This window comes from Marmota marmota, unplaced genomic scaffold (assembly GCF_001458135.2).
Source record: "Marmota marmota marmota unplaced genomic scaffold, marMar, whole genome shotgun sequence".
Taxonomy (NCBI): domain Eukaryota; kingdom Metazoa; phylum Chordata; class Mammalia; order Rodentia; family Sciuridae; genus Marmota; species Marmota marmota.
Window position 1 is genome coordinate 12,607,878 of NW_026000142.1, and position 20,420 is coordinate 12,628,297.

Sequence of the window (20,420 nt, forward strand, 5' to 3'; positions counted from 1 at the left end):
GAGAGAGAGAGAGAGAGAGAGAGAGAGAGAGAAGAGAGAGCCAAAAAATTGGGAGAAAGTCTTTCACATCTACCTTTCTGACAGAAATAATATCAGAAATCTGAACACCAAATAAGCAAGTAAATAGTCAATAAGTGGGCAAATATATGAAAAACCTTCTACATATTTAGCAATCAGAGAATTGTAAATCAAAAACTACACTGAGATTTCATCTCATCCCAGTCAAAATGGCAAGCATCAAGACTATAACAAGAAATGCTGGTGAGGATGTGGGGAAAAATGAACACTTATACTTTGTTGGTGGGATTGCAATTTAATACAAGCACAATGGAAATCAGTAGGAGTTCCCTCAAAGGACTCAAAATGGAACTGCCATATGACCCAGCTATCCCACTGATAGGTATTTATCCAAAAGAACTAAAATCAACATGCTATAGTGATACCTGCATTCCAATGTTTATGGCAGCAAAATTCACAATAGTCAAGTTACGGAGTCTTCCTTGGTATCTTTCAACAAATGTTGATAAAGAAAATATGGTATATATACACAGTGGGGTTTTATTCATCATAGAGAAGAGTGAAATTATGTTATTTGCTGGTAAGTGGATGAAAGAGGAGAATATCAAGCTAAATGAAATAAACAGAACAGAAAGTCAAAGGTTGAATGTTTTCCCATATGCAGAAGCTAGAGAGAAATAAGAAATAAACAAAAGAGATCTCAGGAAAGCATATGGGAGAACACGAAGTAGACTAAGGGAAGGGGTTTGGGAATCAAGAGGGAGGGACTAGAAATGGGAAAGAGAAGAAGGTACTCGGGAATGAAACTGGCAAATTATGCTATATGCGTGTACAAACATAGCACAACAAATTCCATTTTATGTATAATTATAATGCCTCAATTAAAATAAATAAGTAGCAGGGAGACTAGTAGTGTACAGGAGGAGGAGAGAAAAAGAGGAAGCACTGGGAAATGAAATGCAGCAAACTCTTATGTGCATGTATGAATGTGTCATAATGAATTCCACTATCATGTATAAATATGATGGACTCATAAAAATGTAAAAAAAAAAAAAGTAAAAAGAGTTTTCTGCTTCCTGTTCCATGTGTTCTTTACCTTCTTATCTGTTTTATTTGTCTTTATACTTGTAATTATTGTAGTCTATACATAACCTAAGTATTTAATCATTTATTTTTAAATTTGCCTTTTCAACTGGAATATAGGCTCCATGAGGCCAGGGAATGTGTCTTATACATAAATTCAATCTATGTCTCTAAACCACTGAATGCATTAGAAGCCTCTCAATGGTTGTCAAACAGCTGAAGTAAATGACTAACATGATACAAACTGCATAACACTTGGTATATTACTTTTAGGGGCTTATAAACTTGCATGGAAGAAGACATATTCACAACCATTACACATACAATTGCCTCAGTCACTAAGTTTTAAAGTGGCTGTTGAAATGAGTGATACATTTTATTATATTCAATCAAGAGTTAATTGGTAGATTTCCAAATCCCTTTGTGTATATTCACTAAACTGAGAACAGAACTAAAAACTGTTAATTCAATCTGATTGGTTGGTCACTGGAAATCAAATTATGTCTTGTGAATCAGGAGACACTTAGAAAGAATACTAAGAATATGCTATATATAATGTGATTAGTAGACATTTCTTTTTATAGATTTGCTAGTCAGTGAAATGTACAAATCTAATTTAGTTGCATGGCTTTTCTATTACTTTTATTTCATAAAAATTAATAAGGGATCCTAATTAGAATAAGTTATACTCCATGTATGTATAATATGTCAAAATACACTCTACTGTCATGTTTATCTAAAAAGAATAACTTAAAAAAATTTTCAAGAAGACATTGCTTTGAACCAGGTTCCTGCATTGGGACTCAACAGGTCAGACTAAAAATCAAAATGGAGTCACAGAGGCTTACATGCCATATCAACAAACAAACAAATTATCTCTTCTGAAAACCCGGAGGGGAGGGGAGGGGAGGAGACAGGAGAGAGAGAGGGAGAGAAAGAGGGAGAGTGCAAGCAAGCAGAGCCAAGTTTCCTAAACAGGCCAACTTAGCAAGACCCTGTTTACAAAAAAAAAAAAAAAAAAAAAAAAGGCTGGGAATATGGTTAAGCAACAGTCAATTCCTGGTACTAAAAACAAAACAAAACAAAACAAAACAAAAAAACAAAAACAAAAACCACAAAAACAAAAGTAATCTGAAGTAACCTGGTGTTAACCAATTACTTTTCTATTTTCTATCTCCCCTGTCTTTGCCTTACAAAGAAAGTAACTTTGAGATGACCAATTTACTTCACGTTCTTCATTTCTGCTTTCTTCCACCCTTCTCTGCTTTTACAACTCCTCACTGACCAGCCCACTGGAGTACTTATACTATTTAATGGAATGAAGTGCTGGAAAACAAAACCAATCAAGATCTTTAAATTTGCCTTTTTTTTTTTTTTTTTTAACAATTTCATCATTTGAACAGGTACAAACATGCTGTGAGAAGAGAAGGAAATGGTTCCATCAGAGCCTGAGGCTCACATTCCTGAACAGTTCCTTCAACTTTTACTCAAGCAAAGGAATGAAACTTATCTCCTTCTGCCAGGCATATTGGGGAAATGGAGCAAATAATAAAGAAAATAAATAAAGTGAAAGTGACACCACCTCTGCCACATTGTGAGGCTTTTGAATGTATATATGCAGCTGGTACAAAGGTCAGTCCCAACTTTGAGCCTGGCTAGATCAATGAAATGGTTCTGAATCCTTTTTTCATCAGGAGTGAAAAGGAAGCCATGTCTGACTCTTTTAAAACAACAACAACAACAACAACAACAAAACGGCTACCTAAATTAAGGCAGCAAGTAAAATTATTATTCGCTTAATGTTTTATACCATTAGCATTAGTTTTGGATAAATCTCTCACATGCAGATACAATGTCTCAGGCACTTGCACAATGGACTTATCACTAGGTATGTGGCTTTGAGCAAATTACTTCTTTTTTTTTCAGTTTCTCTATTAAAATCAATTAATCAATAAATAAATGTGTGAAATACTGCATAGATGTTTGGAAGAATATATAAGACACAAGAAAACACTTAGCATATTACCTAGCATGTATTAAGTATTTAATGAATACAAAGCATTACCTTTATCCATTCTGTATCTAGAATTTTCTAGAATTTCTTTTGATAAACATATTCCCTCTCCTCTTTTTAGTAACAGACTATCCAGTTCTAGGTAGATTCATGGTTACTCCACAAAAGGCCACACTTGCCAGCTAGGAATGAACATAATTCTAAATTCCATTCCATGGGATATGAGCAGGAGTGTGGTGTGAGACTCCCCTGAAAGAAAGAATCCTGCCCTCCAGGCTCTCTTCTCTCAGGCTAAGATGTGGATGTGAATATTTTTTAACAAGTGACACAAACACCACCCTAGGGAATAGTGGATCAGAGAAGAAGGTGCTGTGATGCTGGAATAGCTGACATGCACTTTCCTCCTCTCCAGATCTTTTATCAGCAGGGACACTCAGGGACTTTTACCAGCAGGCTCAAGAAAAATAAACGCTCTATTTAAGCTATAATGACTTGATTTCTGTTAAAGTGGCCATATCAGTTGAACATAGCCTGACTGTAATCCCAGCTACTCCAGAGGCTGAAGCAGAAGAACTGCAAGTTCAAGGCTAGCCTCAGCAACATAGGGAGATCCTTTCTCAAAAAAAAAAAAAAAAAAAAAAAAGACGTTTGATGTGGTTCAGTCAAAAAGCATTCCTATGTTCAATCCCAGTAACCACTCAAAAAAGCAAAAGTGGCCAAATCAACGTTGTAACTAATATATTTACTTAATTTTAACTCATAAATGCATATAGTCAAGCATCTTGATATGCATGACCATTCCTGTCCATACTGATGATCATTCATTTGATGCTAAATCCTTGTTAAGGGAAGACAACCTCCTGCTGCCTAAATTATAACACCAGTCACTGGTGGTCTCTGGGTCCAGGAAATGGATACTTGGATAACAACTAACTCCAGATGAACTGGTTGCAGCCTGCCAGGGAGAGAGCTAGGGCTTTCACTCCTATAAACATAATAATGGACCACCAGGTTTTGAAGAAGCCAGATGGAAGTGGAGGCTTCCACTGACAGTGTCCACCTACCAGTCTGAGGTAGTTCTGTAGCATCTGAAGAGGGATCATGGATGCATAAGTCACACTACTGAGACAGCCTTCTTGGGGACCTGTATAAGAAACAAATATAGAGAAGGAAAATTAGCTCTTCCTTGTTAAGTAGAGATGGTCAAAATGCAAGGAACCTATCATCAAAGAAAGAACATGTTTGTGGACATCTATAGGCAGAGCTGACATTTGGTCAAGAAACACCAATGCGCCATCATTTCCCTGAAAGTCTCCTAGGTGACAGTAACCCATGATGAAAAAAATCAAGAGTACTCTTTGGAGGTTGCCTGAAATTGGGGAAGGACTAATTGGTGGGGTCCTCCGGGAACCTTTTTTTGGAGGGGAGGGTACAAGGGATCAAATCTAGGGCACTCTATCACTCAGCTATATCCCCACCCCACTTTTTATTTTTTTTATTCTGAGACATGGTCTCACTAAATTGCCAAGGCTGGCCTCAAAATTACAATCCTCCTGTCTCAGTGTTGCAAGTCTCTGGGATTATGGGTTTGCCCCACCACTTCTGGTTATCTCTGGGTTTTTCTAATAAAAGGTACAATGACATTAGCAGAGCCAATGGTCAGTGTGATATCACCTGAGAATTCGGAGACATGGCTTTTCATTTTTCCTTCTCTTAATCAAATGTTTCCAAAAAACAACAACAACAACAACATTTAATTGCCTCACAGTGGGAGTGTCGCATGCATGACTAGAGGAGGTAGGACAACATGCAGACTGTGAACCAGTCATGAAGCAAATACTCCTTGAATGTCACCTCAACTTGGAACATTGTTACCTGACAGAAGCACAGTGACCTGCTCTGCCTTGTTCTTCTTCATGAAGTCCCATGGGGACTGGGTGAAGCTCTGACCAGTGGACCACGGCATATTTCCTAGTTTAAACAAACAAAATAAAATGTCAAGGATTACTTAAAAAGTAATGTTTTCATAATGCTAAACACACATCCTCTGTGAGAACTCAAAGGAATCCAGAGCTTATGTTGTCCACAGCACAAACAGAACATGTTACAGGCCACACAAGGGGTGAACTCTCTAAGAATGTTTTGAAGGTCAAAAGGAAGGTGTCCAATTGACAGACTTCTTAAAAGTCATCCTGAGAAGGGATTGAAAAAGGTATCAAGAGAGCAAAAATATAGACACATATTTCTAGAATCAAGTTCTCAAAAGCAAAATGCTCATAACATAAAAACCATTTCTGGATTCTTCCAATGTCTGATTCACAAAGCCCAAGCACTGTGGATGAGATATCAGATCCTTTATGATTTGTCCCTGAATCCCTTTCCAACAAAAAGGGATTCCAGGAAAAAATAAAAAGATAATTTCAGATGCTCAGAAAAGGGTTAGCTTTCTCAGATTCAATCCTCTGCTAACTTCTGTTCAGAAGGGCTTCTACTTCATGCATGTCTTTTCTAGGGAGGGATTAGCATTGAGTATTTTTTCATCTCTACCCTTCCACAGACCACTTCTTTCAAAAGTCTATTTTCAGCATATTCATGCATATACCTCATCAAGAATTCTGATTGTTAGTCTGATGTTCCTTTAGTCTAGCTATGTATGTATGTATGTATGTATGTATGCATGCTATCTATTTATGTATGTATGTATGCTATGGATACATTAAAATCACCTGTAAACACATATTAATGATAATAATATTATCATTACCAATTATCAAGTGTCTACAGCCAGCCGTAAGTACTTCTCCCACAACACTCAAAGTTTTTTCATTTGAAATGCTATTACAATATGCTACATTTCTGTGACAAGCATGAACACTGGAACAATCTGGCCTTAGCATCCATTATTCTGTTGACTAAATGTGTTCTTCACCATCATCTATGACTTATTTTTTAATAAAAATTTTAATTGAATAACAATGCTATACTAATAATCTTCTTAATGATCATGCCAAAGACCCATAAAATCAAGTTATCACAAATAATCTATTCTAAAATCTAGTGCTAATGTATATTTTGAAAGTGAATTGGCATATATTAGTGCACAGAATAATATACTTTCTGCTATAACAAGAACAATATTCTTTCTGATATAATATTAATAGGCATTTAAAAGTTCACCCTTCCCACAGTCTTGACCAGTCTATTCTAACATGGAAAAGAATCAGACAGACTGATTTGAATCTTGTTTTGCTCCTTAGTTGTGTGACCCGAGGCAAGTCCTCTAATACCTAGTTAGTTGCACAATCAGGCTACTGTAAAAAACATTTATAAAGCATCTAAAATAGTTCTTGAAAAAGAGGCTTCCCATGGATGTTAGTTCTTCTGGCCCAGAAGATAAGAAACTAATCAGAGATTGCAACATTTTTAGGGCACCTACTATGCTCAGCAGAAAGAAAATCTCATCTTCTAAGTCCTTCAGAGTCTCTTTTGCTGTCTCTCTCAAATAGAAACAACAAGCTACCACTTTGACTCATCCCATGTGGGAGCTTGGAACATATCTTCTTTAAAGCATTTCCAACCCTTGACTTCATTAGGACACTTGTTTTGGAGGTAAGATGTTAATGTACCCCAGTGCTCCTGGCACAGCTAGGGAAATTAGGGGCTGTGTTCAGAATTTGTGTTTTAGCAAGCAGCTGTGGTGTGGTTGATTTCTTGCATTTATCTAGAATACAAGTGTAATCACAAAGCCTCATCAAAGGCTTTCATGTTCTTTACTCTCTGGTGTTATTTGGGGCATAAAAGCATTTTTTTATATTAACAGGCTACATTATGTAATGGCTACGTTGTGAATATTCAAGATTCTCAGCACTGGCAGTTGCCATAAAAGAGCACTAAATGTGCTGAATCAATGAACTGAGTATCAGGTTATGATGCCCACAAACATAAATAAAGCCAGCAATTTAACTGTGTCTCCACTGTAGGTCTGATGATACCTAGCGTGATGGATCGTACACTGTTTGCACTGAGGCCGATGTCGGAGTCCGTAGTGTTATTAAATGTCATGTCTTCCAGACGGCACCATCCATCAGAAGAGATTACTTGGAAATGATTTGTCAGGGCTTGATTCACTGCTTTTGAAAAATCATCCCATGATGTCTGTTTGCGGATATTTAAAGCACATATTGTGTTTTCACATTCAAAGTCATCAGAACCACAGTTGCCTGGTTGAATCTCACCCAAGGAAATCCTTAAGGGTATTTTAAGAGCATCTGTTAGAAGATTAAAGAATTAGAAGTCAAAAACAACAACAACAACAACAACAACACACACACAAAAAAAAACCAAACTTGACAGGAAAAAAAAAAAACAGCAAAAGTATTACATAAAATAAGCAGATATGAACATTTAAAAAATAAATTGAAGGACAGCTATCTTTTTTCTTTAAAGACATTAAATTGAATAGTCTTATACTGGAGTAAAGTCTGGTCTCCCAATCTCTTCACAGTCTCTTTGGAGGTATCCTGTATGAACTGTTTATCTTTCCTTGTACCTTTAACCTTTTGTACTCCACTGACTCCCTTTGAGTTTCAAATCGTTTTTTTAAAAAAAATCTAAGAAAACTAGAGCTCCTCCTTGATCCTGAATTCTATCTATTCTCCTTATCTTTATAGATAATATGATGATCAAATCAGGCAATAGTTATACAGGCCAGAAAGTTCATGATGGCAGCTTGAGAATTCTACTGAGCTTGGTCTGAGCCTCAGGTTTGGCCTTTTCCTACCTGTATATATTTGGTGAATTGCCTTGAAATTGCTATACCTCAAATTATTCTTTAAAAACAACTAAATAAACTTCTGTTTGAAATGGATTCAACACATTATTTGTTACATGGCAAACACTAGTAAATATTGGATAAATGATAAAAATGCAATAGGAACTTCTTAAGTGATCTTTCAATTTCTCTGACAGCACTTGACTGAGGCTCCACCACAGTGGGTGCCATCCCTGTGCACTTGTTTTTGATTTAAATTATATGTTTACTAAGAGTCATTTGTGTCTGTTCCCAGATCTTCTATGTCTGTTCAACTCATTACTGCAATTAGTGAATTTAATATTCCATAAGCTGATGACATATGAGTTACTGTTATTATGAAAACTAGGTTGAATGCTTTAGAGACACTTAATGGAGTTACTAAAAATATCATTTAATAAGGTATAAATGAGAAAACTATATGCAGTTATAAAAAATGTAATAATCTCTGGACAGACAGTATCTTTGGTTTACTTTACAAATGTGTTTGAGTACTCAAACACTAAAAATCATACATGATACATTAAATGTACGTTTTGTTCTGACAAGAATAGGTAAAACTCAGAAGAACAATACTAAAGACTAAAACTCGGTGAAAGAATTACTTTGCAAGATTTAACATTACAATGCTTTATTTAAAGTATATATTTTTATGATCCTTTTCTAAAACTGGCTTTCATTAGCTGACCAGCTATTGGATTATTTTATCTTCCAACTGTCAGTTCTTACTTATCTTTCTTATCAGCAGCATTTGATGTAAGTGACCTCTCTCTGCTCCTTGACAGACTCCTACTAGCTTTCCTCATTGCTCATTCTTTTCCTTGATGTTCTTTCTTCACTATCTCTCCACTTTTTCCAGACTTCTTAATGACAGAGTGATTCAGAGAGTTTTATTTTAAAATCTTCTACATTCACTTCCTATTATATGCATCTGAAATGTTTCCCCCAAAGCGGAAAGTGTCGAAGGCTTGATCCTCAATACAACAGGGTTCAGGGGTGGGGCAATCAGGAAAGTCCTGAAGGCTTTGATCACAAGGGCTTTGATGCCATGAGTGACTGAGTCCACTGAAGGATTTATATTTTGATGGCATAATCAGGAAGTGATGGAAACTATAGGAGAAAGGGCCTATTTGGAGGAAGTGTGCCCTGGAAGATGATATCTTCTCCCTGGTTGCTCCCTCTCTCTTTCTGCTTCCTGGCCGCCATGAGCTGAGCTGAGCAGCTTTCTGCTGCCGTGATGTTTTTCATCACCTCAGACCCAAAGCAATGGAGTCAAATAACATGGACTAAAACTTCTCAAACCTTGAGCCGAAATAAATCTTTCTTCCCTTAAGTTGTTTATCGCAGGTATTTTATCACAGCAACAAAAAGCTGACTAATACACTTACTTAATGATCTGACGTAGACCTATGACTGAAAATATCATGGGTAGACTGTTGACTTTCAAACTTACATATGCAACTCCTATTCATCTTCCAAAATTCCTGCTGGCTTGACATAGATAGCCTCCCAGACATTTCAGATTCATACACGAAAAACTAAACTCCATATCCTCATCAGCAAAATCTGCTTCAACCTCTGACAACCTTCCTTCTTGTGACAGCAAGTCCATCCTGCCAATCTCTGAGGTTGAACAACTTAGAATTAACCCATGAGTTCCCTCTCTCACACTCCACATTCAATCCATTAGTATGTTCTGCCACTTTGATATTTCACACCTCCACAACCCAACCAAGTACTTCTCATTACCTCATCTGCTCCCATCCTAGGTTGAGCCACCATTACTGTCCCCTCACGTGGAATACTAGAGTCACATCCTAAATGATGGCCCTGATTTTACCCATGATTCTGTATGGTTTATTTGCAACAAAGCAGCCAATGACAATTAAAACATACATTAGATCTGTCACTCTGATGGCTACCTTAAGTCCTTATCATGACCTATAAATTCCAACAAGATCAGGCCTCCAACCTATTCTATACTTTCTCCAACCTGTTTCCTGATTTTCTCTCATTATTCTAACCCAGTCACCTTGCCCTTCTTGCAGTTCTTCAGAAATTACCAGTTACCTCGAACCATTTGAGGACCTGCCTGAAAATCTTTACCTGAGATATCTATATATCTTCACCTCTTCCAAGTCCTTGCTTAAATGTTTTACCAGGAAGGCTACCTTCATGACCTTTTTAAAAATTAAAATCCACACCCAATCCCCCTTAGTCTTCAATGGCACATCTCACTATCTCATATTACCATGTAATGAATTATGTTTATTGCTCATTTCCTGTCCCTTAATGTTAGAATAGAACCTTCATGATTGGGGGTACAGAGTGGGAGAGTATTGGGGATTAAACTCAGGGGCACTTGACAACTGAGCCATAGCCCCAGACCTATCGTATTTTATTTAGACACAGGTGTCACTGAGTTGCTTAACATCTCACCTTTGCTGAGGCTGGCTTTCAACTTGAGATCCTCCTGCCTACCAAGCCACTGGAATTACAGGCTTGCACTATACCCTGTGGATAACAATCTTTTTTTTTTAACTCTGACTTATCCCATATGGTCGGGAGAGTGACTGACACTTGAGGAGCTCAATACTAAATGAATGAATAAAGGGAAGAATTCTGAATTTGTTTTTTCCCACTGTCTTTCCATATTATTCATTGTTTAAAATAATGAGTTTCTGGATTCAGAATGCATGAAACTTGTCTCCCTATGAGCAGCAACTTCCTATTTGCCAAATGTGGCTGTTTCTTTTTAACCCTTATACCCTAGAGAATTTGATAGTACTGAATTACTTCTTCCTCTCAGAGATAGTCTCCTAACTTCTTTTCTAATTTTGCTCAGTCTTTTGAGTCGGTTTTCCCTTCTATTCGGCTTTGGGGGTTCCTCTGGGCATGGCCTTTAATCCCCCTTTTTCCTCACCCTACACTTTGCCCCATCTAACAGCATACCTATGCCTTGATAACCATGACCCTCTCCTCCAGCCCTGCTCCCACTAGCTAATTCTGGCCTGTGTTCTTTCTGACTTGGTACCAGTCATGTGCCCCCTCCTCCTACAGCATCCTACATAAGATGTTATTTCTACATTTCTAATCTCTCACTTACTTACTTGCTTATAATCATTCTTCAGAATTCACAGCATTAAGTCAAAACTTACCCACAGGATTGAGTCACAAGGAATATAAGGCCTTTTATGACCTGACTCTAGATTGAACCCAAGGACACTTTAACACTAAGTTAACCCTTTTTATTGTTTAAGACAGGGTCTTACTAAGTTGCTTAAGTCCTTAGTTGCTGAAGCTGACCTCGAACTTGTGATCTTCCTGCCTTAGCCGCCCTTGCTGGGATTACAGGTGTGCACTACATGCCTGCCTCTATATTATTGTATTTTTACAGTTCATGTATTTTTTCCTTCCTTGTGAGATAAAATAATACAAATCTATGTATAAGATTGAAGGTTAAAACATTATTTTAACTTTTAAAATTCTGTTCATCCTTGAGTTATTAAAACAGCTGGTAAAATGGATGGGTTGGGAAATAATCTTGATATAAGTCATAATATTTTATTTGACCTGGCATTCCATATTCATAAACCCACTAGTGAGCCTTTCATGAAATGTGCTAAGGAGACTATACTTTTGGAGCTGAAGGGGACCCAAGAGATTATCAATTATACATAGATACATAGGCAACCAGGCGTCAGGAGAGAACCCACGTGCCTCTCTCAGAGGATCAGCTGATGCAGAGTACCCAGTGGGATTTCACCCACCCTGGCAGATCTAACGTCTAGAACAACAATCTAAGTGAGAAGAAAAAAAGCAATTAATATTTAGAGAGCTCTCCTGGATTAGTCAGTAGAATACAAGAAAGATCTAGCATTATCTGAATGGCAAGTTGTTCTGTAATGTCATTCTACATGGAAAGAAGAAATAATTGCTATATCTATCACAATAAAATGTTTTTGCATTAGCAAGGGTTCAAAAGAAGTTAACAAGGGAATGAGAAAATTGTACTTGCAATAATGTATTTCCCATTATCCCAAAGGCCCCTGAGGCATAGAGGGAGGATGAGCAACCAGCTTTGAATGCCACTCACTCAGATTCTCCAGCAAATGCTTGCAGTCATCTGTGGCAACATCATGCACAGTCCGATTGCACTTGTCTCTCTTTTCTGGCTCGAGCCCTCCATGCCTACACAAGATTTCTAGGCAGTTCTGCAAAGACAAGACCTCTATTACCTTCACGTCAAAATGAATTAACTTGAGTGCAAAACCCAAAGGAAAAGCCAGTTGCTTGTGGCAAGCCAATCAAGAATTCACAGCTAGAAATCTTATTTCAATTCCAGCAACCCAAATAACCAAACCGGTCTCAGATTAATCTAAATAATGTCTAGAACTGAAAAGCAAAGAATGCTTCATTTATGTAAGTTTTTTTTTTTTTTTTTTTTTTTTAAATCTGTGCTGAGGATGGAATCTAGGACCTTAAGCCTGTCAGGCAAGTGCTCTACTACTGTGTATATTCTCATCCCAAAGAGTCCTTCTTTTAAATGGGAGTCATTGCTCTCAGGGAAGGCTCTTAGGTTTGAAGAATAACAACAAAAATTCTTAGGCTGGGGTTGTGGCTCAGTGGTAGAGTGCTTGCCTGGCATGTGTGAGACCCTGGGTTTGATCCTCAGCACCACAAGTAAAAAACAAAGTAAAAAATCCATTGATGACTAAAAAAATGATTAGCTCATTAATTGCTGGGTTTGCAGAGTGAAATTAAGAATGAAACTGACTTTTCAAGTACCCTTTCATGGTAATTTGATAATATGAAGCAAAAACACTGCTATCATTGGATGCTCCCTATTGCCTTCTAGACTACAAACTGCCTTCCTAAAGTGCAGGGCTCCAATAATTCTTTCCCAGAGTTCCCATAAGCACATTTGTAATTTGAGAACTTATGCCGCCCTACTTACTTATTTTAAAAACATGAACATCATGGTTGAGTTAAAAAAAATCATTCCCAATAGATATTAATTAAAATTATGTTCCTTTTTTCAGCTTTTTGTCCTACTAAGCTGCTTAAGGAAATCTTCCTTCAAAAACTATCAGTAACTATTACGTGAAAGGTCTTAGTCTTCATAATTCTTCAAATGCAAATTACAAGACAATATACATATAGATGTAAGTTTCATACTTTATATACAACCAGAGATATGAAAAATTGTGCTGTATATGTGTAATAAGAATTGTAATGTATTATGCTGTCATTTATTTTTTTTAAAAAATCAATTAAAAAAGAATTTCATAGCAGGATATTATATCAGGGTATTTAACAAAAAAATAGTTCTACTAGAGCAACTGTTACTAATTCATATTTTGTATACTGATTGTCCACAAGAATATGTAGAAAACTGAATAAAACAGAAACAATGAGAAGGAGCTAAAAACTAAACCAAGTAATGTCCTCCTCCTCCTCCTCCTCTCATTCTCTCTCTCTCTCTCTCTCTCTCTCTCTCTCTCTCTCTCTCTGAGTTGTGCTTATATGGGCATGGATGGGACTGACACTTCAGACAACACAGTAAATCAGGCAGTCTGCAAAGCCTTCTCTAATCTTCCTAAGCACCCTTTTTTTCTGCTGAGTAAAATAAATTTTTTCTTTTCTAATATAAAATGTTTTTCTTGAAGTATAATATTCACATAGACAACTACATAAGTGCACAGGCTGAAGCACTATCAAAAGGGAACAAACCTGTGGAAGGAGCACTTTGCTCCTTTCAACCTCTAGCCTCTCATCCCCATAACTTCTGTTCTGATGTCTAAATCAGCGATTGGTTTAACCTGTTTTTGAATTCCATATAAATAGAATTGTACTTTAGGTATACTTTTATATTTGGCTTCTTTAATTCAACATAATGTCTTTAAGATTTATCCAAGTGTTAGGAGTGGTCATAATTCAACTTGCTTTTTTTAAAAAAAAAAAATATTACTGAATGATATTCCATTACGTGAATACTTATCCATTCTCTTGTTGAGGGACATTTGGGTCCACTATGAACACTGCAATACATGTCCTGTGGTCCACAAATATTGAGTATATGTACTTGTGCTGAATCACTAGGGTACAGGTTGTGGCATCTGCAAGAGCTTTTGAAAGTGACTGTACATTGGTACTCCCATGAGTATGTGTGAGTTCCAGTTGCTTCATATTACCTCCAAAACATACTTTTAGATGCAATAGTGAGTTCACAGAAAAATATAAGAAATCTCTAAGTCACACACAATAATAATAATAAACTGAAATAAAGTGAAATTTGAACAGAAAACCAGTGCTGGTCTACAGCAGAGCTGATACACAGAACCTTTTTTGGACAAGAGACTAAGCACTGGTACCTACATGTAAAAAAGGGACTCAATCAGAGAGACTGTAAGAAAAATCAGCCTGTCTGAAAAGGGAACTTATTAGAGCATTTGTTTCTTATTGCCCGCTCCTACTCAGATTGGAGGGATCTCTAAGACTTGTCATCAAATTTTGGCTTTCATGAATCTATCTATGGTTTAGATTTAAGAAATCACTGTTTATAAATTAGCTGAATTCAATCAAATGTATAAATAACAGTTCTTATCAAACTGTTATTACTAATTATATAAAACCAGCAAATGAATAAGGTAGTTACTGCAAAAGACACACAATATTGATTGAGAAATTAATGCTAAGAGACTTAAACAGAATACAATCTGAGAACTAAATTTTGTTAATTCCCAAGATGAGAAGAGATAAAAATAACACATTCGTTACACAAGTTAGTATTAGTAGCAAGAGTGTAAGAGTCAAAGCAGACCTAGATACGAATCCTAACACTACAAATGATAATATCTATAGCCAATGGTAAATCTTTTGACATTTTCTGCTGTAGTTTCTTTATCTGTGTTTCAAATATCTGTATCTTATAGTATTGTTATATGGCTTAAATGAAAAGATGCATACAAAGCTCTTGTGTTTTTGGCACATATTAAAACTCACAGTATTTGTCACCAGCCCTCATTTATTAAAATCAACATCATAATCACTAACTGGAAAACAAGTACTAACAGTACTATTAGTTAATTGATTAGATGTTACAAGCACATGACAAATATCACTAGTATCAAGATGATTCTAAATGATGTTACTTCACATTACAAACAGCAATGACAAAAGGTGCAATATACATTTGCAATTCTCCTGAATTAAGGTTCTTTGATTTCTGACTTTCAAAGTGGGTGGTTTCTAATTTTTGTCACACTCAGGTAGGGCAGTGGGCAATAATATAAGCAGTGACATTCTCTTAAAGGAAACGTGAAATGTCAGTGCTCACGGGTAATGCATATCCAAACACAGCTAGCTACAAGGGGGAACTCTACAGTGCTATGCTGATTCTGTAGGGAACATAAGGGAGATAAAAATTTTGACTCAGGTGGCACTTAATAGCAGCAGCTACAGCAATGATTTGAGCACAAGTTCTAGGCACTGTTCTGGCACTTTGCAAGTAGAGACATGCATGGCTTAAGGATGGGGATACATTCAGAGAATGTGTTGTGAGGCAATTTCATGTTGTGCAAATACCACAAGGAGTACTTCAACAAACTCCTATGGCTATGTTATCACTAGGCAATGTAATCTTAAAGAACAACCATCATATAGATTTTAGTCAGCTGGTTACTAAAATGACATTATGTGGTTTAATGCTTATTTACTCCACATTACAACTTCATGGAACAGGTACTAAGCACCTCTGTGCCAGCCACTATGTTAAGGCTGTTCAGGTCCTTAAGAACAAGATTCCATGTCCGTCCCACAGAGTGTCAAAGTGTCATAAATAGTTGGACATGGAGAAAATACAAAATATGAAGGGATGCATTAGCTTTCTATTACAATAACAAACACTTGAGATGATCAACTTAAAAAAGAAGAAAGGTTTATTGTGGTTCAGAGTTTCAGAGGTTTCAGTCTGTAGCCAGCTGGCACTGTTGCTTCTGGACCTGTAACGAGACAGGAAACCATGGTTTGGGGCACATGGTAGCGTAAATGATGCTCACCTCAGAGTGGCTAGGAAGCAAAAAGAGAAAGAGGAATAGCCAACATCCTAATACTCCCTTCAAAGGCATAACCCCAAATGATTGGGAGATGCTGGAGTAGGCCCCACCTCTCAAAGGTTTCATCACCTCCCCAAAGTGTCATGAGCTAGGGACCAAGCCTTTAACATGGGCCTTTGGATATGAGAGTAAGCTTTTACTTTATGGAGGAGTAGGAGTAGGGACAGAGGGAGAAAAATACTTTATGCTTTCTCCTGTTGGGTGGGATTGTATGAAGAGGAGAAATGCTGCAGGACTAGTCACTGGGAATGAATTTCCAGGGGGGCAAAACTGGGTAGGGTGTGCTACCCCGGAATCTAGACAGATGAGTTTAAACTCAAGTCCTATTAAGTCCAATAGAGATACCCCTGCTGTAACAGACTTTAAAGTAGTGACTTAGGCTTCAGTTTTCCCTTCCACTCACATTTACAACCTATTTTTGGGTGACCACTGGCTCAGAAAACAAGTGAAGGGGTCCATTATTCCAGTGAAGGGCAGAAGAGATATTGAAGGTATATTAAGATATTAAGCAATCTTTGCCATGGTCTTTTAATGAGAGCTTATAAGCAAGGAACCAGGACCAATGAGATTAAACAGAAGCCCCAGGTTCAAGGAGTAAGAGATAAAATCAAAGTCAAGGCAGGGAGCCAAGAGTTTGAGATTGGGCAGAGGGAGAGAAAGCAGAAAGAGTTTTGAAATGTGCAGAAAAGTGAGAACAACCTGGAGGTGCGGGTGTATTCAGGGCTTTGCAGGGTAGGCTTCCTTGAAAGGCAGGGGAGATGCACACTGTTAAGATGGGAAGTAAGGGCATTAGTGAGAAGGTACATGGAGATTTGAGTGGCCAAAGATGAAACTGACTGGAATTGACTATGAAGGGCTGAGAACTGGTGTTCAGTGCTTTTCTGTAAGTACAGGGATGTGTTCCAGGCAGAATTGCCATGAGTGTCTTTTCTAAAAAGCCAAATGTTGCATGTAGGAGTCATGTTGGAAAGGAAGAGGATGATGAGAAACGGACCAGTTATGAAAGAACCATAACAGCCCAATCATTTATTGATTCAATAAGCTATTAGTGCTTCTGGGCCAGAGACTGCTGGGAACAATATACACAAAGATGAAAAAAGTGTTTTTTCAGAGGAGGTGGAAACAGAGAGAGGCACATAAACAATTACAATAAAGTAGAAGCCCTAAGTAAAGTGCAGAGAGGTGCCCTGGGAATACCTAACTCCTGGAGCCAAGACTTCAGCTGAGATGTTTTCCAGGCAGAAAAAAGTTCAGGTCAGGAGAAGAGGCTATTTGAGGCAATGGGAACAGCAGATGCAAAGCTAAGGAGAGGAGCACAGGATGTAACCATGGCTACTGGTCATACATGGTTAGAGCACAGAATGCACTGTGGAAGGTGACAGAAATGCACCTGTGAAGGTGACTGAGGCCAGCAGGAAGGGGCTGGCCCTTACCCTGTGGAAAGGCATGAAGTGGTTATGTTACATCACCATGTTCACCTGCTGGAAAGGTCCCTCGTGTGTCATTGTGAAGGAGTGAAATCTAGAGACTGGGATACCACGGTGGGAGCCTGAATGCATCGAGACAGCAGATGATGAAGGCTCTGCAGGGCAGGGTCTGTGAGTCAATGAAGGAGGCCATATATTCAAAGTTCATTTATAAAAATAAAATCTAGAGTTGTATCAATCATTCAAGTTCATTAAGTTAGGAAGATGGCATGCGTAAAAACAAACGCCAGGTGATGTTACTGGATGAAGAGAGGAAATGTAAGACATAGCCAACTGACTGGCTAAGGGGCCTATGCATTGGGGTCTGAGGACACAACCACATGGAACTGCCTGGTGAGAGCGAAAGTGAAAATGGTCATCAATAGTTTATCATATAATGTTCTAAATGGGACATCTTAAAGAGTAAAAGTGGGCACTGAGCAGTTCTACCGAGGCATAAACAGGACTGTAGTGGGTACACTGGCAAGTTCATTCCCTAGTTATCTAGGAGATGCCCTGTAAACTGTGAGCTTCCTGGAAAGGAGCTTCCTGGATGGACTCAGGAAATGCTTAGTAGGGCTAGAGAGAAGATTCTGGAATTCCTTGAGATTATATTCTGAGGATCAACAGGGAGGAAGTACAGAATGAGAGGAGAAAAAATGGTCTAAACTAGATCCATTAAAGTTGTAAGTAGAAGACACCAGAAAGTCCATGTCTTAGCAAGGAAGGGAGAATGACTCTCGGTAGGTAGTTTACGTCCTCTCTAGGGTTCCTCTGGTCAATCACTGCGGCCTAAAGGAAGCAACAATGCAATTACTCTTCACTGAATATTCTGGAATAAGTGTTTTGTTTTTTTAAAACCCTTCCCTTTGTTTACATACAGCCTAACATTTTCAAAAATAATTTGACTAAAAACAGGAAATAGTTATTTAGAATAAGAAAGTTTTCTATTTATCCTGATTAACATCTAGATCCTGTGACTTGGTACTTTGAAGATACCTTATCTTTCTTTTATTTAAACAAGTTATGCAATTTTGTGTGACAAGGAAAAACTGTAGTAAGTCCTATTGTTCTCTTTGAAGCAAAGACATAGAAATAAAGAATCCAAATGTGGGGGCTCCATGTAAATCCTGGCACATACTTACCTATCCAGGTCACCAGGAGAACTAGTGTGGCTGCAATGGGGTGAGAGAGTGTCAGATTCCTATAGAGCTAAAAGCTAATAATGCATGTCAGAATGCAATCCTAATACAATGTAGCAATGATTTTAGGATGGCAACAAAAGGGCTACCAGAGGACAGTGGGCCTGCCCAGAAATGACCTCTAGGATGCTGAAAATAAGTGTCTAGAAGACAGGTAAAAGTCAGATGTCAGGTATGCATTTGGGAGTAGCTATCACTGCTACAGTTAAAGCTGAAAATCTGAATAAACTCTTTAAAGAATAGGAGGAGGTAGCTGAGAATGGAGCTTAGGAGTGATGTCAAGGGAGAAGTGGGGAAAGGGCAATGTTCTGGAAGCCCAGGGAGAAAAGAATTTGCATTAAATAGTCAACATATTAAATATATTCAGAGAGACGGAACAGAAAAATGAGTAATAAGAAACCACAGGTTTTGGCAATTGATAAGCTAGAAATATAACCTATTCCCATAATCAAAAACTCATGCCATCCCCTAAATTTAAAAAAAAAAAAAAACTGGGCATTTGAGTTTTATTCAGTGATGCTCAAATTCAGATAATCTCCTGAATTTGTTTCTGGTACAGGAACTGGACTTGCTGAAGATCTCATGGCAGAGCAGAGAGCTTCATGAAGAGTTCCTTTTTTCTATTCACATAAAGTGATTGAAACAAAGAAAGGTTTATCCTTGGTTCAGCTTTCTCTCTGAAGTAGACATAGGCCAGCTTGAGAGAGGTGCTTGTACTGCTAAAGACTGCATGGTGATTTGTATTAATTTCTTAACCATTAGAAAAGAGACCAACTACTAAAATGGAACAAGCACTTATGGGGGACTGTCTATGAACTGACCCTGGGAAATGTTTCACCATTTCCCAAGACTTAGTTTCCTCATTTACAACATGAGGGGGTTGGACTGGATCAGTTATGGTGCTTTGAGCTCTGAAATTCATATGGAAAGAAAGTTGCTTCTTGGATAATGATGCTACTACTACCTATGAAGGCTGGACATGCATAGATTGCTATAGAGAGAGAAAAAAATTCCTGCTTTTTTATGCTCTGTGGTAAGAACAGACTCTCTCTACCAACACATTTTTTCGTAACTGTAATTTCTATTTTTCAGAAAACTAGCCTTAGTAACTTAGTTGTGACTAGATAGTCCTAAAGAGTTATCCCAATCAAAATAGAAAAATTCTTTTAAGACAAATGATGGAAAAATATCTTTGAATACTTTTGACTGGGAAAGAAGAATGCACAGTGAAAAAAGTAGTGGAACCAGGCAATCTGGCTTTATTCCCAACCTCTATCTATTAAACCCTCTAGGATTGAAATATCCTAATTATAAGATAAACAGATTAGACTGGAAGATTAAATGTCCATTCCAGGGCTACCAAAACCAAACCTATTATTTTAATAGCTTAGAAATATGGGAATATTTCCAATCATGTGCCTTTAAAAATCTCTTTCCTTGTAAAAAAATCATCTAACACTTCTTAAAGTAATAATACAAAAGAGTCATATTCTATGGGAGAAAGAGGTCATATAGTCCTTTACACAGTAGTAACAGAGCATCCACTGCTTGCCAGGGTCTTGGGAATCAATGTAGATACCATCTTTGATCATCAAAACCCCAGAGCTCATAATGAAGGAACTGAGCAATACTCTCCACCAAAAAAAGGTAACTCCTTGGGAAAAATTCTCTGCCTAGCAAGAGGGGCTCAGTAGTCCAATATTCCAAGTC

The 20,420-nt window shown here is 37.6% G+C and overlaps 1 protein-coding gene across 1 annotated transcript in view; it reads right to left on the bottom strand.

Moving 5' to 3' along the window:
• The window catches only part of Cttnbp2 (cortactin binding protein 2), a 71,078-nt gene that overhangs the window by 35,933 nt on the left and 14,725 nt on the right, over positions 1 to 20,420 (bottom strand). Inside the window, exons 6-9 of the mRNA XM_048786032.1 lie at positions 12,022 to 12,139; positions 7,108 to 7,383; positions 4,991 to 5,086; positions 4,180 to 4,259 (exon numbers count right to left, since the gene is read on the bottom strand). Of these exons, the coding sequence (XP_048641989.1) occupies positions 4,180 to 4,259; positions 4,991 to 5,086; positions 7,108 to 7,383; positions 12,022 to 12,139 (570 nt within the window). The remainder of the gene's footprint in view (positions 1 to 4,179; positions 4,260 to 4,990; positions 5,087 to 7,107; positions 7,384 to 12,021; positions 12,140 to 20,420) is intronic.